Source organism: Anarhichas minor, unplaced genomic scaffold (genome assembly GCF_050575085.1).
Source record: "Anarhichas minor isolate MPS153535 unplaced genomic scaffold, ASM5057508v1 ptg000042l, whole genome shotgun sequence".
In the NCBI taxonomy this organism is placed as follows: domain Eukaryota; kingdom Metazoa; phylum Chordata; class Actinopteri; order Perciformes; family Anarhichadidae; genus Anarhichas; species Anarhichas minor.
Genome location: NW_027466488.1, coordinates 11,356,883 through 11,380,168, shown reverse-complemented (window position 1 = coordinate 11,380,168; position 23,286 = coordinate 11,356,883). Strand labels below are relative to the sequence as shown.

Genomic DNA, 23,286 nt, shown 5'->3' with positions numbered 1-23,286 from the left:
ATAACACAAGGACCGAGATGGAAAGGATGTTTATACAAGTAAAATGAGTGCAGACGGTGTGCAGCCATACACGTGCTAAAAATGCATGGGTTGGCCTCTAAGAACCTCCCCTATAGTATTGCAACTTTCTACCTCAAAATATGTCAGTTATTGAAACATTTCAGTGATACAAATTACAGCTAGGTGGTTTGCAGCCACTTTTCCCCAATGATATGTTATTTATAAGCCAGGCAAAACAGAGAAAAAAAGCAAACAGCCCCCAAAGAAATCCCTAACCGATGCTTTCGGGTCCCAATGGTTCACATCTCTCCAATTTCCAAATTGCAGTTTTGTCCCGCTACTTCATTTTTTCTGTGGTGCTTGACAGAGAATGAAAGCATTTTTCTTCCCCTGAAGCAGGTCGGCGGTGTGGAGGAACGGTCTTTGTGGTAGCATGTCGTCTGGACTGAGCCATCTGCCCATCTCTCCATCTCCCTCCTCTTAAGCCTGCGGTTGTCAAACCACTCATTTGCTGTAATCTCCCCCTTCAGCCCCAATGCCAAGACAGGAGCTATTTTAGAAGCAGCAGTAGGCTTTCATCAGTGGCGAAGCAGCATTTCGAAGAAAGGAGAGGACAGAAGAGGCAAAAAAAACAAAACACAGGACAAAAAGAGAGGAGATTGGAAATAAAATGAATGGAGGAGAGAAAAGACCCAAAGAGAAAGATTGTAGTCTCTCCGTAGCCTTATTTTATGTTGTATATTGCGGTTGGCCTTGGGGGAACTGCCGAAGCTGTTATGGAGAGTTGTATATGCAATATGGTCGCCGTGTTTAGTTTCAGATCCGAATAGAACGGGGAGAAATGGATGGATATGGATATACAGTTGTGTGAAAAAGTGTTTGCCCCCTTCCTGATTTCTTATTTTTTTGCATGTTTGTCACACTTAAATGTTTCAGATCATCAAACAAATTTAAATATTAGACAAAGATAACACAAGTAAACACAAAATGCCGTTTTTAAATGAAGGTTTTTATTATTAAGGGGAAAAACAAATCCAAACCTACATGGCCCTGTGTGAAAAAGTGATTGCCCCCCCCTGTTAAAACATAAATTAACTGTGGTTTATCACATCTTTGGAAAGCTGAGTTCAATTTCTCTTGCCACACCCAGGCCTGATTACTGCCACACCTGTTCTCAATCAAGAAATCACTTAAATAGGACCTGCCTGACAAAGTGAGGTAGACCAAAAGATCCTCAAAAGCTAGACATCATGCTGCGATCCAAAGAAATTCAGGAACAAATGAGAAACAAAGTAATTGAGATCTATCAGTCTGGAAAAGGTTACAAAGCCATTTCTAAAGCTTTGGGACTCCAGCGAACCACAGTGAGAGCCATTATCCACAAATGGCAAAAACATGGAACAGTGGTGAACCTTCCCAGGAGTGGCCGGCCGACCAAAATTACCCCAAGAGCGCAGCGACGACTCATCCAAGAGGTCACAAAAGACCCCAGAACAACATCCAAAGAACTGCAGCCCTCACTTGCCTCAATTAAGGTCAGTGTTCATGACTCCACCATAAGAAAGAGACTGGGCAAAAATGGCCTGCATGGCAGAGTTCCAAGACGAAAACCACTGCTGAGCAAAAAGAACATAAAGGCTCGTCTCAGTTTTGCCAGAAAACATCTTGATGATCCCCAAGACTTTTGGGAAAATACTCTGTGGACTGACGAGACAAAAGTTGAACTTTTTGGAAGGTGTATGTCCCATTACATCTGGCGTAAAAGTAACACGGCATTTCAGAAAAGGAACATCATACCAACAGTAAAATATGGTGGTGGTAGTGTGATGGTCTGGGGCTGTTTTGCTGCTTCAGGACCTGGAAGACTTGCTGTGGTAAATGGAACCATGAATTCTGCTGTCTACCAAAAAATCCTGAAGGAGAATGTCCGGCCATCTGTTCGTGACCTCAAGCTGAAGCGCACTTGGGTTCTGCAGCAGGAGAATGATCCAAAACACACCAGCAAGTCCACCTCTGAATGGCTTAAGAAAAACAAAATGAAGACTTTGGAGTGGCCTAGTCAAAGTCCCGACCTGAATCCGATTGAGATGCTGTGGCATGACCTTAAAAAGGCGGTTCATGCTCGAAAACCCTCCAATGTGGCTGAATTACAACAATTCTGCAAAGATGAGTGGGCCAAAATTCCTCTACAGCGCTGTAAAATACTCATTGCCAGTTATCGCAAACGCTTGATTGCAGTTGTTGCTGCTAAGGGTGGCCCAACCAGTTATTAGGTTTAGGGGGCAATCACTTTTTCACACAGGGCCATGTAGGTTTTGATGTTTTCCCCCCCTTAATAATAAAAACCTTCATTTAAAAACTGCATTTTGTGTTTACTTGTGTTATCTTTGTCTAATATTTAAATTTGTTTGATGATCTAAAACATTTAAGTGTGACAAACATGCAAAAAAATAAGAAATCAGGAAGGGGGCAAACACTTTTTCACACAACTGTATATTTCGGCCTGTGTATTTTCTTTGTCTGTCCTTAACTACCAATCCGTGGTATGACAAAGTGTCAGTGTGTGAAATATATTGTGAGTATTTTAAAAGCAGCAGGTCTAGGGTTTCACGAATCATAAAATTTAAGAAAAGCAAGAAAGACACAGTTGGAAGTTTTTAACCGACTAAGTGGTTTCCTTTCGACTTTGCTGTAATAGTCACTGGCAATTTAGGGTGAAATGGTGTTTTTTCTGTGTGTGTGTGTGTGTGTGTGTGTGTGTGTTTGGGTGGGCCCAAAATAAGTGCCCAACCTGTGGTTGGCTGTCCTGATTAGGAGCTCAGTAATGTGGTTGGTATGCATGTAAGATGTAGCATATGCCCGATCCCCTCTCTGACATTCTCCCTCTTGGTGTCCCACCACAGCTGGGCGACGGGAGACTGGGGCTCCTGCAGTCGCTCGTGTGGAGGAGGTCAGCAGACCAGGACACTGCGCTGCCTGAGGAAGGTGACTTATCAGAGGGAAGAGGCGGCGGTGCACTCCCTCTGCCCCGTAATCTCTCCGGCCCAGGTCCAGCCCTGCCACACTCAAGCCTGCCCGCCCGAGTGGAGCAACGGATCCTGGTCACAGGTGGGTTTGTGGCAGCGTTTGAATTTTTGTTGTCAGGTTTTGTGACGTTTGGTTCAGTTGTTCATGTTCCCCACGGGATGAATTGTAAAAACTTTGTTCACCCCCTCACTTTTTATCGAGCATGCCAAGTCAAATTTCATATTTGTTGGATTTAGTTTATTTGCCAAATAACGGCAAAACTAAGGACAATAAGCCTCACCCGATCTTTGTGTTGAGTGGCAATTAGCAAATGTTAGCATGCCACCACGCTAAATGGAGATCATGACCTTTGAAAAATCACCACATGAGCATGCTGACATTAGCATTTAGCGCAATGAAACTCTGTGCCTAAATACAGCCACAGAGAGCTGCTAGCATGACTGACAAGTGCTACTCTAGTTATAGTTTCCTACATAAGACAATCTTGCCAAGAGAGTCTGTTTTGGAAACTACAGGAAAACCTCTGTTTTAATGCACATGCCTACCAGGGCTCAAGCCCCGGGGCCCGACGACGTGACAGGGCCCAAAAGGCTGGCGGGCTTGACTTTGTGTAGCATTCCTGACTGAAATGGACCGGGACAGAGGACTCTAGGTTACGGGGCTCCTTAGCTAGCTAGCTTTCCAAGCAGCTCTAAAGCCTGAGATATATTTATCTTACTGACTGCTTGAGTCAGTGAAGAGTGAGAGGCGACTGACACTCTTAAAAAGAAGGAGGTCCTCCTTTGACGCGCTCTCTCCCTGTGTGTGTGTGTGTGTGTGTGTTTGTGTGTAAGCGTTGAAATACGAGCATCGTGTGTGAGAGAGATGGCTACTGGCCTCTACCTTTTGGTGATTCAATTTCTGTAACACACTTGTATGCTTCACTATGGACTTGAATAATGATTATTGTAAATTAAACGGCTTTCATGAGTGATTGCTGCTACACTATTGTATTCAAATTACGCGTGACTGATGTTTGTGCAGGTTGGACAGTTGAGTCATGATGGTGGGGGAGCTTGGGTGAGCCTTGAAAAAGTGAACCTCTAGGTACAATACTAGGAGCATGAAACTGAAGCAGCTAAATGGAATTCATCCATTGTTGATTTGACTATTGACACCTGTGCTTTTCCCACTGTGACGTGTGAAAAAGACCAATAGCCACCTTTCTACTTACTGTTCAAACAGAAAAGTAGAGTAAAGTGCTGACTGTCAGTTTTAAAGTGAAACATGTTCATACCTGATGATGAAACTTTTCCACTGTTTCTTCTTTGTTTGATGTAAAATCATTTATTATGCTGTGTTTACAAGTTTGTGTGCCCACTGTCATAATTCATTTTCTCGGCAAAAAATGATCATCATCCATCGACAGGTTTTAACAAAGGTGCATGTTAAGACATCTGCATGACAGAAACATGTCACCCACACACACTCTCTCTTTCTCTCACACACACACACACACACACTCCCTCACACACTGAGTTTCTATGCCAGTTGTCAGAGGTTTCACTCATGCTAAAACAAACGCTCTGCTGCCCTCTGTTGGACATGTGAAGAACATTGAACACAAACTACAGAAGTGAATAGTGTGCAACTTGTCTAAATACAAATGAGCCACTTGTTAGGACTATTCAACTTTTATCCTCAGACATCTGCCCTTGTCCTTTTAATTTGGGAAATTTAATTTGAACGGTTGAATCACAATGAAATACCTGAAGGTAGTAACCAAACATGCCTTTGAATCACAAAACAGCTTTGATTAGGCTTTTTAGTCCTCTGGCTATTAACCAAGTATGACATGATGGTTTTGGCATCTGCAACCACAGTGCATCACACACTAGACAGGGCTTTTATTTGCTCATTATGCCGTATACAATATTAATAGCCTGGCAGCAAAACTGCAGATGTGACCTGCACAGCCCGGACACACAGCTGTCATTCAGCCACTGTTCAGGACGCAGGGGTTGTGGGCCTGGACTATTTTGTCACACCGGTCCGAGTTCAGTTGGTGGTCACGCAGAGGCAAGGCCAGTATTTGTGAAAAAATCAATCTAAACTTTCAGTGACAAAAGGACAACTGGGATGCGTGTTCGCGCACGGTTGCGAGCGTGAATTGGTATGCACAGATGTGCATGAGTCTTTTCTCTCATTGATTAATGTGATGCTGTCACATTAACTGCCCTGACGGCTGTGGTTTTCAGTCCCGGCAGAGCAGTTTGACACTGTTGTCCACCTCTGCTTTTCAGTTGGAGTTGACAGCGGCACTGTCTGCCGTTGGTGGATACTTTGATGGGTCGGGGTCACATTCATCTGCGAGTTATTGGTGTATTGTATTTAATGTTAGGCCGTAATGGGCTGTCGTCAAAACCGTGACCTTCTGTTTGCTCGTACACCATGTGGTGAATTACAAAAGCGTTAACAGAGTCCGTGCCAAGGATTCAACCTCTGCTAAATGTGATGAAAGCTGAAGGTTAAAGCAATATTAGAAAGTACAGTGCATGCATGTATGATTTAATATGTGTATGGTCATTTAACTTCTGCCCATTGAATCACCACTCTCCTGAGGATTCACACATCTGTGTTATCGACTTCCGTGTCCACTCACAGTGCTCCAAGACCTGCGGCCGCGGACTGAGGAAGCGGAGCGTGTTTTGCCGCAGCACCGATCCCGGGGCCAAAGCGGTGGTGGTGCCCGACAGCATGTGCAGACAGCACCACAGGCCCAGAGCCCAGGAGACCTGCGTCCTGCGGCGCTGCCCAAAGAACGAAAGGCTGCAGTGGATCACTACTGCCTGGGGAGAGGTAGGAACAAAAGAGACATGAAGCTCAAAGCGAAGTAGTGATAGAAGAGAAATGTGTTCAGAAATTTTCAGTTTCATAATTTATAACACACGTTATAAGAAACAAAACGCTGTAGATGAAGCTCATTGCTTTGTAGGTCCATTTTGTTGCCTGGTGGTGGTGTTTGTCTCAGTCCAAGCTATGATTTGCATCCTTATAAAACATCGTCATTCAAAACATTACTCGTCCAGAATTAAGAAAATAAAAGCTTCGTGCTAGTGCTCTCTGTTCTCAGAGATATTCAACAATCATACAGGGAGAAATCCAGCAGCCTCAATAGACCAGAATGCAATGCAATATCAAGAATTCTGCTTCATCTGGACCGAACTATCAGCACTGCACAACGTCACATCCCTTCACTGAACTTATTGAAAGGCAAAAGAAAAGGATGAACTGGATTGGAAGCAGAGGAAAGAAAGTTTAAAATACAAAAAATTGTACAATGCGTTTTTCACAAAATAACTTGTGGGATAAAGATAATTGTGATTTTTAAAGCTATTCTGCTGAGTCTGACCTCTTTGCCACCAATGCAAGATGGAAAAAAGTCACAGGTCAAAGCAGTTCATTGTTAAACAACATACCCAATTTAACTGACTCCAATTGATTACTTGATTAATTTATCAAGCACAAATGTTTAAATGTAAAGACTTTCTTCTTTTATCTTTTTTAATTGATTTTTTATGTTTTGAACTGCTGGTTGGACAAAGCAAACATGAGCTCTAAGAAATCATGGTTGATATTTTTCCCTTTTTATGTGTGACTGTGGATTGCTGCCACCATGATAGAAAATAGAGAGAGATGTAATAACATGGAAAAATGTCTTACATCTGGGCAGTGTTTGCAAAAGCCAAGCTGTCGACCACCTGTCTGCTTTTCAGTCCGCTATAATGTTCACATTATATTTCCTTCTTTACTCTGGAATCTTGCCAGTTTACTCCTGGGATTATGAAGGGTTCCATGGCAACACGTTATGTTGTTGGATGATATACTTCATCAAGGATTCACTTATAATGTCCAAGATATGCCAGCTCTCCAAAACGAATCCAAACTGTCCTTGAAACAACTGGGAGGTGTTGCTTACGATTTTTAAAGAATTATTTCTATATCTGGGAAGTTGAAGCTATGTTTTAATGAATCTGTACAGTATAAATCTAGTCTAACTGTGTGACGGCCTCATCATGTTGCCCATTATTTAATCATGAATTCAGAGAGCATATTCTTTTAGAGTTTAGTGCCAAAGATTTGTGAACTCTTACCTGGCTTGGTTCTGTAAATTTGTCTCTGTCCTCATTTATGTTAAGTGCAGTAGCTTGAGTGAGCGAGAGGGCACTCAGTTAGTTCATGCTGCTGAATACGGAATGTAAAAGGTCAGCGTAAAGGTTAGGTTTGCAGCGCAAGACTACCGAGATAGAACACAGGGAAGCTCCCACAACGTTGGTTTGGATTTTGAAGAAGAGCCAGATGCATTTACACTCTCTAACACATACACATATGCACCGCTCTGCTCATCAAATAAAATGACTGAAAAAACACATATTATTTTGGCTCCATTACTACCATAATAGGCGACATTGTGGTGGCTGCTGCTATGGGAACCCGCCGCACTACACAATCAGAAAGTTCATCTTGTAAAATTGTCCCTCCTGCCTGCACTCTTGTTTCAGTGCTCTTGGTCTTGTGGCTCAGGCATCCAGAAGAGAGAGCTTCACTGCGGGGAGAGAGACTCACAGGGAGAGTATGTGCCTTCAACTGCACACCAAGACACTTTAATAGATCCGATGCTTTAGACCCCACTGTGTCATCTGTGTACTAGCCTCTGAGTCTGAATGTTCTGACGCTCTGTAGGAAAAGTCATTTTGAGCCGACAACCTGTCCTCTCCCGCACAGGTATGTGGAGTTCCCTGTACGGAGGTGCAGGAATATAGCTAAACCTTTGGTGGATCTCCAGCAGGGCTGCAACAGAGGTCCGTGCCCAGAGCTCCCTCGGGCTGTCCCGGGCAGAACCAGCTCCAGTGCTGTGTCCTTAGGCTGGTACTCCTCTCCCTGGCAACAGGTACATTCGCTCAGGCTTTGATCATAATCTTTCTTCATGAGAGACCTTTAGTGCTATACGCGTTCCAGCTGACTGTCTTCCGATTTGGAGCTTTTCTCCCACACATGGCACAATTGTGAAGCATTTGGTAGAAAATCCCGTGACATGTCGCGCAAGGCCATCACAGGCATGATGGAACTTAAATCTTACATCAGTCACCTGCACAGGGACTTGAAGTAGAATAACTGATTTTATCTGTGTTTGGAAGGATGGCTAAAGTCAGTCAAGGTTGGTGAAACCACCGTCTCCGAGGTAATACAGGAACTGTCACTTTTAACTGGATTAAAGCTGGATATGGTTTCCATCCATATGAGCTGCAATTGACATTTCGCTAAAATCCCTTGACCTCCAGCCATCCAATCATAGTTTAGTAACCAGAACTATGAGGCAGGCCTATTAAGCATTTTATTTCTCCACATGAAGAAGTGGTAACCATTTCGCTATAGAAATAGAGATACTCTATATTTTCTGTGGAGGATGGTGTCTTTCTTTCAAGTCCCTCCATAACCAAAAACACAAGAGTAAAATAAATTGAGTAAACAGTGTGTTAATCTACTCTAAAATAACCTGCGATCGTTAGCCTGACCCGCCAACCAGCATACTACCTACAGAAGCAACAAGCAGTATACCGTCAGCTAGCTACATTAGTTTGTGGGGTTGCAGGTTATGTTACAACAGCTCTGATCCATTTGGTATTATTTTGCTATCTAGTTCACAGTAATGCCCTGCTCTTTATTGGATTTTGGAGGAGCACTACATTGCTACGTATTTACAACCCCATTTAACTACATTCTTGTTTAAAACCATGCGAGCTGACATTAAAACTCAGCCAGGGACAGCATCTTCAACCACTGACTGAAGCTAATATTAGTTTTTTAACTAGCTAGCAACAGCTAGTCATTTCAACTGGAAATATCGACAGTCACTGACTAGAAATGAGAAGCCCACTTGTGTCTACCTCTGTCTGATATCAAGGACACACTGTTTCAAATATTACTCATAGTCTGTATATAAGAAGTGAATGTAGTAGTAGCGACGTCACCCATTGGTTTGTGGACTGCAGTTTTGAAGCCTTGACTTTGGCATTTTGGCCGTCGCCATCTTTTTTTTATGCAACCAGTGACTCTGGTAGCACCCTGTCAATCACAAGGTAGCTTTATCGTCTCTTGGCACTAGTGATTGAGACCATGAACTACCATTTACAATGTTATGAATCAAGTCAGAACCAGAGTCATTTTCTAATGGACATGTGTACAATCGGACTTCTTTTTGCAACCAGAGGCCCCTAATGGCCAGTAGAAAGAATGCAGGTTCAAGGCACTTTTGGGTTTGCTTTTCAGAACCAGAGGTTGCCGCCGGATATTAGTCCAAATTTAAAGGGGTTAAGTTACGTGCAAGAACAGAAAGATTGACAGGCTTAGCAAACAGCAACTGAGCTTTTGAAAATTGAAAATTGACAATTGAAAAAAATAATTTAAAAAAAATGTGAAATTCAGTTGTTCGACAGTCACGAAATGTGACTGTCGAATTAAACTGCTCAAACTGAAGTCAGCAAGTAGTGGGAAGTGGGTATTATACTCTGCTGTCAATATAATTAGAATTCTTTAAAAGTAGCTTTGAGCAAAATCATCACAATCGTGTGTTTGGTTGCTTCTAAACCAACAAATCTAGTGAAAAGGGTTCGTCAGATTCAAATTTATTTTCCACCTCACCATCGCTCACTTCATTGATTTTTGTTTGCCGGGCACGTTTTTCTGGGAGGCCCTGACATGATGAGGAAGACAACACAGTGTCTGGGTCAAAACAATCATTCAATACGATTGAAAGATATATGACCATGGGTGTTCTAATATCTGTTTCCCCAAAAACAAACTGTACAGTGTAGGTGGTGGTAGTTTGCAGACATAGCATAGCTCTTCTGTGTGGAAAGGGCCTCAGATGCAATCCAAAAAGCTCCACTCTGATATAGAGTCTATCGGGGCAGGTTGTGTAGGCTATGTGTTATATCATCTATTATGCAAAGTCTTGAGGGCAAACTCTTATAGCACTGTGTGGTATTCTGCTTGATCTCAAGCTTGTGATCCCGGTATGTTTCCACCAGAGAAGAGATCTGCTGACAGCTCGCTGGAGGGCAAGTACATGCTGGATGGGATGTTTGTTTTCTTCATCTGTTCTTTGTCTCTGCACTTTTTTTTCTCTGTGCGCTCCGACATTTCATCTCCTTCTCCTATTTATACCTCTGTGCTTTTGTCTCACGTCTCTTCATCTCGTTCTGCATTTCTATTTGTTTCTGTCGCTCTGTCTCAGTGCTCTGTGTCCTGTGGTGGAGGAGTCCAGACTCGGTCCACACAGTGTCTCTGGCAGGGTCGCCCCGCAGCCGGCTGCCTGCCCCACCAGAGGCCTGTCACTTCTAGGGCGTGCAGCACACACTTCTGCCCCGCTGCTCCCCCGGCTCCGGCACAACGCCCCGGCCGGGTCACAGCTGCTGGACCAACACTGAAGGGTAAAGTTGAAGATGAAAATCAAGTTTTATTTCCTTTGTAACTGTTTGTGTGTGGAGTTTGCATTCCCTGTTTCCGGTGTTTCTGACCTTCTTGATGAATTCTGACTATAGTAGTAGCTCAAGTGAATACAATGTAAATGTGAATAAACTTTTACTGTCACGCATATTACATAGCACAATACACAGTCAAATTTAGCCTCAGCATTTTACCCATCCTAGCTTTAGGATGCAGTGGGCACTACATATACAGTACTGGGGAGCAGTTTGAGGGCACCTCAGCAGGGCCCATGAGGTGAACTGGCACCTCTCCAGCCACCATTCCACATTCCATACTTGTTCCGTGCAGGGACTTGAATCAGCACCCCTCCGGTTCCCAATCCTACGGAGTGAGCTGCTGCTGAACCAACTGTACCAGATGTACTGTACAGTACATCTGTACAGTAGCTGATTCGTCACCTGCTCCCATCATATTCAGCTATAGGCCTACTTTGTGTTTATTGCTAGATAACAGGCTGTACTAAGATTAACATGGAAAACAATAAACCTGATAAAAAATCTTCTTATGTGAAACATGTTATGTAAAAATGTTAGCGTTGACATTGTGAACATGAAATTAGCATTTAGCTCAAAGGACCTCTGTTAGGTCTCAGTACAGAGCTGCTTGTTACTAGCAGCTTGTTTGCAGCAGCTTGTCCTAAACAGCTTGTTTAGGACTTGTTTTATATTCCATTGAACTATCGTTTAGAAATGATTAGTTGAATAACTGATATTTGATCTAATGAAAAATCTATGTTTCTTAAAATATAAATATGAAATTATTCTTCCATTATCAAGTAAAAATGCCCCAACAATTTTTGGTTCTGTATTCTTGAATTTTCTGCTTTAAAAAAAAATCATCGTAAATTGCTTATATTTGGGTTCTAAGGCAAGGCAAGTTTATTTGTATAGCACATTTCAACAACAAGGTAATTCAAAGTGCTTCACATAAAACCATTAAAAGCATCAAAGCATAAGGCAAAAGAAAAGGAGATTTAAAAACAATTCAGAACATTCATTGAAACAATAAAAAACAGTCATTAAAACATTAAAAAACAGTGTAAGAAATAAAATATGGTAGTAAAATGCAGAAATGCAGGAAATTGATTAATATATGAATTGAATCTGGTTCAATTAAAGGCAGCAGCAAACAGAAAAGTCTTCAATCTTGATTTAAAGGAGCTGAGGGTCTCAGCAGACCTGCAGCTTTCTGGGACTTGATATGTGGAGCAGAAAAACTGAACGCTGCTTCTCCATGTTTAGTTCTGACTCTGGGAACAGAAAGTAGACCGGTCCCAGACGACCTAAGGGGTCGGGATGGTTCATAAGGTAGCAGCCGATCAGAGATGTATTTTGGCCCTAAACCATTCAGTGCTTTATAAACCAACAGCAGGATTTTAAAGTCAATTCTTTGTTTGACAGGAAGCCAGTGCAAAGACCTCAGAACTGGAGTAATGTGATCCACCCTCCTGGTCTTAGTGAGGACTCGAGCTGCAGCGTTCTGAATCAGCTGCAGCTTTCTGACAGACTTTTTACAGAGACCTGTAAACACACCGTTACAGTAGTCCAGTCTGCTGAAGATAAATGCATGGACAAGTTTTTCAAATCCTGTTGAGACATAAGTCCTCTAATCCTTGATATATTCTTCAGGTGATAATAGGCTGATTTTGTAATTGTCTTGATATGGCTGTTCAGGTTGAGGTCTGAATCCATAACTACACCCAGATTTCTGGCTTGGTTTGTGGGTTTTAACATCAGTGATTGAAGCTGAGTGGTGATTTTCAATCGTTCGTCCTTGGTACCAAAAACAATTACTTCTGTTTTATCTTTGTTTAATTGAAGAAAATTCTGGCACATCCAGTTGTTGATTTGTTCAATGCAGTTACCCAGCCCTTGTATGGGATTATAGTCCCCTGGTGACATAGTTATGTAGATTTGTGTGTCGTCTGCATAATTATGATAACACACTTTGTTGTTTTCCATAATCTGAGCTAGTGGAAGCATGTAGATGTTGAACAGAAGAGGCCCCAGTATTGAACCTTGGGGAACACCACATGTCATTTTAGTCAGCTCTGATGTGTAATTAGCTACAGACACAAAGTATTCTCGGTCCTTCAAGTAGGATTCAAACCAGTTAAGTGCTGTGCCAGAAAGTCCCACCCAGATTTTTAGTCTTTCTAGGAGTATGTCATGGTCGACCGTGTCGAATGCAGCACTGAGATCCAGTAATACTAAGACTGAACTTCTGCCATTGTCTGTGTTTAAGTGGATGTCGTTGAAAACCTTAACAAGAGCAGTTTCAGTACTGTGATGCTGTCGAAAGCCTGACTGGAAGACATCAAAGCAGTTATTTACGGCCAAGAATTTGTTCAGCTGTTGGAAAACCGCTTTTTCAATTATTTTACTTAAAATTGGGAGGTTTGATATTGGCCTATAATTTTTCATTGTTGTGGAGTCTAAACTAGCCTTCTTTAGGAGCGGTTTAATAACTGCAGTTTTTAGGGCTTGTGGGAAGACACCTGAGAGAAGGGATGTGTTTACAATTTGCAAAAGATCAGTGGTCATGCAGTTTGAAATATCTTTGAAAAAGTGTGTTGGTAGAATATCCAAGCAGCAGGAGGATGACTTCAGATGTTGTATAATGTCTTCTAGGCTTCTACGGTCTATTGAATGAAATTGTGTCATGATATTTGAATGGATGTTATTTAGAGATGGGGACAACACATATCCTGTGGTTGGTGTGGAGGCACTGACTGCTTGTCTAATTTTCTGTATTTTGTCAGTAAAAAAGGAGGCAAATTGATTGCATGCCCAGGTGGATTGGAGCTCAGTAGCTACTGACACTGGAGGGTTTGTTAGCCTGTCGACGGTAGCAAATAAGGCGCGTGTATTGTTATTGTTTTTGGTTATGATGTCAGAGAAGAAGGACTGCCTTGCATTTCTAAGTTCCAAATTATAATTGCGAAGTCTCTCTTTATAGATGTCACAGTGAACCTGGAGATTAGTTTTTCGCCACCTGCGCTCAGCTTTCCAACACTCTCGTTTCTCTATTTTGACCAGCGTAGCATTTCTCCAAGGAGATCTTTGCTTACCTGAGACAACCTTCACTTTAGTGGGTGCAATGGCATCAATACTATTTTTAACTTTAAAATTGAAGCCATCTACAAGCTCATTGACTGAGATGCAAGAGAGGGCTGGTGTGGAGGAGAACTTCTGAATAAATAGTTCACTGGTGTTTTCAGAGATGTAACGCTTTGTCACAACCTTGGTTTGGACATTCGTGTGCAAGGAGATTGCACTCTCAAAGAAAACACAGAAATGATCAGAGAGTGCAACATCAGTCACAGCGACCTTGGAAATGTTTACACCTTTGGTGATGATTAGGTCCAGAGTGTGCCCCCTGTTGTGGGTGGGTCCTGTCACATGCTGAGTCAGATCATAGTTATCAAGGACACCACATAGTTCTATAGACCCTCTGTCCTGGGGATTACCAACATGGATATTAAAATCACCAACAATAACAACACAGTCAAAATCAATACAGATTATAGACAGCAGTTCAGTAAACTCATCAAAGAAGGTTGCACAGTATTTAGGCGGTCTGTAAATGTTTAGGAATAAAGCTTGAGTGGAATTCAGAGCCACATATTCAAAAGAAGTAAAATGACCAAAGGACATCTGCTTGCATTGAAGAGAATCATTAAATAAAATAGCAACTCCACCTCCTTTCTTATGCACTCTTGTTTCACTCATGAAACTGAAGTTGTGAGGTGTTGATTCAATAAGAACAGCTGCACTGTTATCTTGATTTAACCATGTTTCAGTTAAAAACAAAATGTCCAGTTTGTGCCTAACAATAAAATCATTGATTAAAAATGTTTTTCCTGACAGAGACCTGACATTTAATAAAGCTAAGTTTAATGTGGTTAAAGCTTTCTTTGCCCAATTTATTTGGACAGGCTGACGAGGAATGTATGTTAAGTTTGATAAGTTTGCAGGTTTACTATTGTTTCTTCGCAGCCTCACCTTTGTTTTTCTATAAACTATCAGGACAGGAATTGAGACGGCTAGCTGCATACAGGGCCCCGACTTTTCCTGGAGAGAGTCATTGGTGTCATTAGCCTTGTAGCCTGGACCCAGAAGATATCAATTATAGCATCCAAGATAGTGGATCACATCACTCCAGCTCCGAGTCCTCCGCACCGGCCTGCCTTGCCTTGCCCTGCCTTTATCAGGTAGGGGAGACAGAGGATGGTTGTGGAGCCGAGGTGGAGGTGGGGGAAGGGCAGGGCAGTTTAACTTCGCCGATTGTGTCAAAACTGGCTGAGGACTAGGAGCCAGTTTCGGGGGTGGGGCTGGAGCTGTACGTCGAGGAGTGGGGCGAGGAGTGTGTTTGGTTCCAGCAATGACCAGCTCTTTCATGTGGTCAGTGAACTCCAGGTGGGGGGAGGATGGGGAGAGTGTGAGAGAGGAAAGGGACCTGAATGGAGTTTGGGGGGTGGAAGTAGGTGCTGGGGAGGGAGGTAAAGACTCCTCATCTCGGAAGGGTGGGGAAAGTGGGAGATCGGAGGCGGTCCCTGATGATGAGGTTGGAGACTCCTCCTTTTGGCTGTCACTAGGCGGGGGCATCCTTCCCGTAAGGTCTCCATGGCGATGCTGTGTGGTTATCTCTTGTTTAGACTCCTCTTGTGTCTTGTCCTTGGCAGTAGGAACAGACTGACGCAGGGAGAAAAATAGGTTAGAGGTAAACAGTTTTACCCCTGACTTGTTCAAGCAAACTCCATGTGCCGTAAAAAGATGTCTGCGCTCCCAGAAAAGGTAGCAATTGTTGATAAAATGTACTGAATGGTCAGTACATGCAGTTGACAGCCATTTGTTCAGTGCAAACAGCCTGCTGAATCCTTCATCTCCTCCTCTGACTGGTGGAAGAGGGCCACTGATAAACACCTCAGCCTTGACAGAGCTGACTGTGTTTAACAGATCAATAAAGTCTCACTTCAGAACTTCAGACTGTTGTTTCACAATATCACAGCTTCCTGTATACACGATGCTGTTGGGATAGTCAGCCACGATGTCCAGGATTTTGTCTCTCATGTTAGAGACCATATCTTTCGGAAAGCAGAGTATTTTGGTATTCTTGCTGCACAGTGTTCTGACATCTTTTACAGCACAGTCACCAACAATCAGAGTCTCAGGCCCAGTCATTAGCTTTGCCTGCGGCCTTTTACTCTCACATTTACTCTGTTCTTACCCTGCTTTGAGGAGATAGCTGCTTATCCAGGTCATCAGATGGAGATTTAGGATCCTGCGACAATGGAGCAAATCTGTTTTGAAGTTGTAGGCTTGGTTGTTGTGGAGGTTTTTTGCAGGTTTTACTTTTCTCAGCTGTCCTTGGCTTTGTCTGTCTGAGTGCAGGGGTTGAGGAGGAGTTCTGCCTGTGTGCTAGTGCAGGCCAGCCAGTCGCATCACAAATCTCAGGGCGCTGGGCTCTGCCTGTTAGTCGTCCTTCCACATCCTGAGGGTATGATTTTCTCTTCGGCTTTGCACCGAGAGAGTTCCAGGGAGGACTACCATTTGAATATTCATTATCTGCTCTCTCCTCCTGTTTCTTGGTAGGCCTGGTTGTGCTAGTTAGCTGTGTCTTAGCTTGCGTTTGTCCAGTGTTTTGAGTCCATGGTAAAGTGGTATCATTCCCACACAGTCCATTTACCTCCACGTTTACTTCTAGTCGGTGGATTTTTGTTTCCAAGACTGCAATCTTCTGTAGGAGTTTGTAGTAGTCGTCCGTGGAGAAGGGAGGCATCTTGCTGCTACTTAGCTTTAGCTTAGCTGCTAGTTAGCATTTGCTAACAACCCAAATAGCTCGACGACTTTCTGGATTTGTCTTCACTCAAACGTTGAAGAGTGATATATGTGATATATCTGGCAAGATATATGTGATATATCTGGCAAATTCTAGACTGTTGGTTGGTGGTTTCTGGGAAATATGATGGTTATTTCTTATTGATGTTCTCCCTATTCATAGGCAGAACAATTAATAGATGTAATCATGAATTGTAGCTCATGACAAGTCTACAAATCATTTTCAGTGGAAGCAGGGGACATAAAGCTACAAGCTGACGCCCAACACTTGCTGCTGGCCTCAACTTTTTCCATCACTCCGATGACTCGGTGAAGCACCAACAAATCAAATGTTTTTGTCTTACAGGTCTTACAGGTCTTCAGGTCTCCTTGTCTCCTTGTCTCTCATTATTCCTGTTCTGTTCCTTCTAAGAAATGGAAGACTTTGATGTCAGTTCTCAGTGCTATTTAACAACGCAACTACATCAATGAGTGCTTGAGCAACGCTAGTGGACATCAGTGAAACTGCTGCTAAACATGTGCCTTATTTTATTTTTATTCATTTCTGCAGATGAACACTGCGTGGACCATTTCAGCTGGTGTCACTTGGTTCCCCAGCACGGCGTTTGTAACCACAAGTTCTATGGACAGCAGTGCTGCAAGTCCTGCTCCAGCAAGAGGCAATAGAGCTCTGATACCCTTGAATCTGTGGCTTCTGGCCTCCCGAGGGATCCAACACCACAGAAGCCACTTGGTGGCCATTACTCACAACACACAGAACTGTGCTCGACACTTGTGTGTGTTTTCTTCCTGGAGTACTTGACTTATGAATTTTGAAAAGAAGTGAAAAAGAAACAAAACGGACTCCTTTTGTTAGCAGGCAGTGTGGCTGCTGATGTTCATCTGCCAAAGCGCTAAAGTCATCATTTCATCAATCACATTTTAACTGGAAAGACGATGCAAACAACAAAAGACTTGTTGATGTAATATATATGTTGTTCTGTGTTTTCCTTTTGAAACCTCTCAAGCTACAAGCCACCAGGAGAACAGGAAAGGACACTAGCGTTTCAGTTGGCTTATATGTTGTATTTTGAAAAGCGTCTGGTGTCATACGCCTTTTTTTAAGTTATTATGGTTCGTAATATATGATTTTACATTTTGTCAGGTGTACAGTGGATCTGTGACATGTTATTTCTATGTTTAATATACCAGAGGATTGTGCCAGTCACCCTTGGATCCACTTTTTTATATGAGGCATTACCGATCAGTGGTCAGATGCCTCCTACACTTACTCCTTCACACACTCTCCGCTTGTTGTGTTTAATGCTGCTGGGTCATTTCTGGAGCAAGCTGGTACACATTTTTCCTGTGCATTCCGTTCACATTAACGCTACGAAAACATGCCTATCTGTGTACGTAAAACATGTTATCCAGTCACCTTGTAAGTGGTCGCTCTCCTGTACGGTTTGTGCTAATACAACTCGATCATCCATCTGTCTTTCTTTTCTTTCCTACATTCTCTTTATCGATTACAGCCACAATGGGGAGTGGGGGGGTGGGGGTAATGTGCTGCATTGTCTGCGGGTCTGGAGGAGAGGAGAGTAGGGTGAAGAGGGAGAGAGGGGGATGATTGCAGGGTGAGCGTGGGTACAATCTAGATAGCGTGAGGTTTTGCTTTTGTTCACAGTGTAGCTGTGTTCTCCACAGAAGTCGGGTCAAAATGCCCCTCTGGTGAGGCTGGGTTTGGTTGGAGGACTTCACATAAATGATGACACATTGAGCAATGTGACGCCTCAGTCACAGAACAGAAAACATGGCTTCATTTGACTCATAGATACAAACGTGTGTGGCCTTTGCACATTGGTCCTAATATTAGATCAAGAGATTATTTTAGATTTTAGATATTCTTCCTGTTCCACGCATCCATAAACATCCACATTTTGTACCAAACCAATCTCTTGAGCCAGTAATTTAGAAGGTTAAAAGACAAAAGAAAGCTTTGGGTTGACATTGGACATTGGGGGGGGGGGGGGGGAACTCACCATGGAGACCGCTGTTCGTGTCATGTGTGAAACCAAAACTACTTTACAGATGTTACATAAAGTTGCTACGCTTTTAACGCAAGAAAGTCCGTCCTTATTATTAATGCTAGTTATATTGTTATGTTATTTTAATACAAACCATGATCTTTTTTGTAAGCTAGCAGTTTTGTTGTGAAAGCTAACCAATCGTTTCACAATGTTAACCACGTGTCATTGTGCATTTCTGCAACTGTGATACAAGGCTGATATGAGACGTATTTATGAAACATATTTTTGGCTCAGAAACTAGGTTGGTTATATTTAACCTAGTTGTCCAAAGAAATGTTCACAACAGATGTTTTTTTTTTTTACCGGTAGCACACTAAATCAATGCCTCTTGTGCTCTGCAAATTTATTCAACCTTTTACTTATATTCAACCCTTGTTTATACAGGATAAAATGATGTTACATGGTGAAAGTAGTAAAGCAGTGATCACTCAAATTCCCTGAAAGATACAAAATGAAGCAGAATATCACATCAATGAAAACGGGGTTATATTTGTTTCAAAGAACTTGAAAAAAGCAGCACAGTTTACATAAATAGAAAATCATGAAAGTGTTTTGTGTGAAATTACTTGGTCACTTATGAGTTTCTGCTCAAAATCAAATGTCTCCTCTTATCAAACTTGTTGTGCTTCGTTTGCAAAATAATTATTTCACATCATCTGACAACTGGAGCAACATTTTCTTCTACACCTTTATTTCCCACCAACCAGTCCCAGCATATTCACTGATTCAGTTAAACCAACCAGCTCTTGAAAGAAACCCAAATAATTCCAACCAATAAGTCCAGATGCTTCTGTAAAAATGTTGCAAATTATCCCAAAACTACTATGAATAATCATTGAAAACACACTGCGGGCTATACAACCAAAACAATGAGCTTAAAGATGCTAAAATGCTCCGTAGAGCTGAAGTGAACCGCAGCGTCTGATGTAGACTTATCACTACGAAAGACCTCTTTCACATTCATTCAATTCAATTCAATTTATTTAGTATAGACCAAAATCACAAATTTGTCTCAGAGGGCTTTAAAATCTGCACACATGTGACATCCTCTGTCCCAGGACCCTCACATCGGAACAGGAAAAACTCCCCCAAAAAAAATCTTTAAGGGGGAGAAAAGAGGAAGAGACCTGTGGGAGAGCAACAGAGGAGGGATCCCTCTATCAGGATGGACAGTAGTGCAACAGATGTCATGTGTACAGAATGAACAACATAACAGAATTACAACACATTCAATGCATATGATTCATATAATGAGAGTAAGCAGAATAATGATGGAAAAATTATGACTACGAGTAATAACAGCAGAAGTGGATAAAGTAGAACAACAATGATAACAAAAGCTATGCTCATTAAATCCATTGGTGGTGTTTCCTTGTATGCTATACTGTGTCTCCCTCCCCGTGAATACAGTGATTATTTTGCCCAGTTAGACCCACCGCCGCTATTTGTCCAGCCACTCAGTGGGAATCCACTTGCACTATCACTGGCCTCTTTGGCAACTGCAGACAACTTTTTGCCACCCCTCGAAAACTTTCATAACTTGAAGCGTGCAGAGATTTATGCTACCAATCGGTGTTTTCTTACGGTGATTATGCCACCCTTTCTCGCACCGTGGGGGCAGCGATTGCTCTTTAATCAACCCGTCTGCATGAATCACGGAGCCTGGAGTCCCCACATCGCCTCGGCTGCACGCTGTTTACCGGCATGCTGCGAGCCAGACACCACAAGCTGGGGCCCACGCACATGCACACAAATATGTCGGCTCGGGTAGCATGCACAAATATAACGTGTTCGTTCAGCGTCAGGCTGGCTGTGACGGTGTGTGGGGTTAGAGCATGCTTGTGCAATTTGGGTGAGCAATGCCTGCATATTTGGCATGCTTTCCCTGGGTGCACGCCTGTGTTTACTGGTTGAATTCATGCATTTATTGTTTGTGTGTGTGTGTGTGTGTGTGTGTGTGTTAAAGGGAGAGAGTGTGTTTGTACAATACATATGTATATCCTCACAACCCAGCTTATGATGTCTCCCTCTCAGTGGGGCAGCAATGTTACTGCTGAGCTGATGTGAGAATTTCCTATTTCTCCACCCTGCTTTCATTTCCAGATGGGACTCAATATCCCCCATCCATATTGGTTCATAATGACATATTTTGATTATCTTAGCACGGGGAGCCACATCAACCCTGAGCTTTACTGCAAGAGAGAAATAAAGAGATCAAGACATGAATAAAGAGACAGGAACTGAGGGGTGTTTTTATTTGGTAATTCTCTCCTGAGCTTGGATCTGTACCCACGTGTCAGGGTGTGTTATGCACCTCGTTACAATTTTTAGTACCGACCAGAAATGTGTTTGTAGCATCTATTGAAAACTGCCGAAAGTTGGTATCAAACGCTTCCTCAGACTCATTGTTAACTTGTTCTTTGAACAGATCATTCTCTACTTAAATCATGATCAATTTATGTTCATGATTTTTTTTTTACTGCTGCTGATGCACTCACTGATGGAACGGGAAAGTTGTTGAATAGAAAAAAGGCTTTCATAGACAAACAGTAATAATCCTCAATGTGAGGTGTGACAAAACGTATTGTTTCGGTATGGGTACGGAAAAGTAGGTTCGGTTGGCATTGGTATCAAAAAATTAAAAACACCAAGCTCTACCTGGAGAAGTCAGAGGGACGGTTAGGTCCACCGCTTTGGCCCTGACTGAAATATCTTGACAACTGTTGCATGGATTGCCATTAAATTGCCTTTGGGAAACCCCTTGACATTGGTTTTTTTTAGTGAAATGTGTCTACTACTATGGAACGCAAATGTCTCCATATAGCACCATCAGGTCACATTCTGTATTTGTCCAATACATTCAAATCCCTGCAAACCAATAGCATTCCAGCTGTGCTTTAACTTTAGTGCCAATTACAAACTATCACTACGTTAGCGTTGAGCTGAACCCCCGCTGTGCCTCAGCACTCCCCTCACGGAGCAGCTCTTTGTCTTGTCTCAAAATTACCATGTCTTCGCTTTCTTTATTTTCAAGAAAAATGTAACAACCCTCTATATGAGAAAAGCTTGTCTGAAGCAAAATAAGTGCACCAATTCACCCTTTTTGGAAAGAGGGTACACAATGTGCTCGCTGAGCCAAAGTAGAAGCCCTGCTCTGTCAACTCCAAAATAGGCCTGTCTCTCTTAATACCTTCCCTAGCAGGCTGATCGATGCAGGTATTTCTTTCCTGTTTTCAACATGCTCTCCAGGTCCATCTTTTTTTTCCTTTTTCTTTTCTAGTTGGCAAAGCACCAGCGGTTGTCGGTCCAGCTGTAAGTCAAGGCCGGCTGTTATTTCCAGCTTCGACATCCCTCTACTAGCCGACTGTCAGGCAGGCCGGCTAAGACGGCCATTTGTGTGCGCTTGGCGTGCAGTGAACCCTGATAGGACCCTCTCACAACTGACAGTCAGCCTAATCGCATCTTAACAGAGTTCCCTCTTAGTGTGTGTGTGTGTGTGTGTGTGTGTGTGTGTGTGTGTGTGTGTGTGTGTGTGTGTGTGTGTGTGCGGACTGAGAGAAAGTGAGACTGATCTCTTTATTTCTTGCAGGGCTTACTCTGAGGGCAGGCTTCAGAACAAGTGAGAGCTGTCATATTTCAGCACCACCTCACCCGTCTCATCCTTCCAGAGTTCACCGAGCGTGTGCCCACACATACAGAAAGATAACAGACACACACCCCACCTCTAGCTTTCTCTCATCCCTTTCTCTTTATCTCTCTCTCTCACACACACACACACACAGAGACAACGTGGCTGACGGCACAGGGGAGAGCCTGGTATTTGCTGCAGGGTGATAGCAGGTGGATCACGGAATCGGCGAGGCTTTGGAGGTGTGCGGTTGCGTGGGAGTCGCAGTGTGGGTCTCATTTGTTGCTGCCAGGCGTCTCCTCCGACGTTAAGAGATCTGCCCCTCGCAGATCTCCGTGATTAACAGCTCAGAAGACGACTGACAGCGCTGCGTCAAACCAGGCCTGTGTGTATCCGTCACGCTGGGTGATTTAAGAGTCGGGTAAAGACCCGTGGATATCTGACTAAACCTCCGCGGCTCTCCTGAACCCTCGCCCCAATCTCTGCCCATCACACACCCAGCCTGCGTCTCATCAGCCTCCTCCTCTATCCATCTCCATCTGTTTGTTTTCTTTTGTTTTACATCTTCTCCACCTCTCCACTCCTCTACTCTGCAGCACCATGGCCCTCCTCCTCCTCCACATCGATTTCCCCTAACCCTCATCGCCTTCTTTACCTTTCTCTCGCTCCTTTCATCTCATTACCCTTGCTTTTGTAAACTCTGAAAAGTTTGTAGTGTTTGGCTTGTGGAGCACCCAAATCACTTTATAATCCCACCTGCTGTGTGTTTTCTGTCTGCAGTGGGTGTCATCTGGGAGTCAGCCACAGCTGGTGTCGATGCCAGTCTCTAAATTCAGTCTTAAAGGGAAAGCCTCTCCTTCTTCTCGAGCTTATCTATTCTGAAGATAAACTTTATATAAATGAACCTTTGACCCCACTAATTTGATCCGTCATCGAAGAAGAAAGAATCTTTCATCATTTCTATCTTTGAACATTTTGCACTAAGATCTTTGCACCATCCCTGTTTGTCATACTGCAGCAGAGGCAGCACTATTCCCTGTGGTTGAGCTCCACACTTACAAAAATGTTTCTCCTGTTTAATTGTTTTTGACGTTATCGACGCCATGCATGTACAAATAAACTAGCCAGCATTACAGAGCATTTGTCATCCTCCCTCTGTAGTTATGCTTAATTAAGAACCTTGACAATGGAC

The 23,286-nt window shown here is 43.0% G+C and overlaps 1 protein-coding gene across 1 annotated transcript in view; it reads left to right on the top strand.

Moving 5' to 3' along the window:
• Positions 1–17,870, top strand: part of adamts18 (ADAM metallopeptidase with thrombospondin type 1 motif, 18) — a 68,669-nt gene extending 50,799 nt beyond the window's left edge. The window contains exons 19-24 of the mRNA XM_076110188.1: positions 2,904–3,108; positions 5,671–5,865; positions 7,569–7,639; positions 7,792–7,957; positions 10,304–10,499; positions 16,948–17,870. Coding sequence (XP_075966303.1) covers positions 2,904–3,108; positions 5,671–5,865; positions 7,569–7,639; positions 7,792–7,957; positions 10,304–10,499; positions 16,948–17,063 — 949 coding nt within the window. The 3' untranslated portion in view covers positions 17,064–17,870. The remainder of the gene's footprint in view (positions 1–2,903; positions 3,109–5,670; positions 5,866–7,568; positions 7,640–7,791; positions 7,958–10,303; positions 10,500–16,947) is intronic.
• The last annotated feature ends 5,416 nt before the right edge of the window (positions 17,871–23,286 follow it).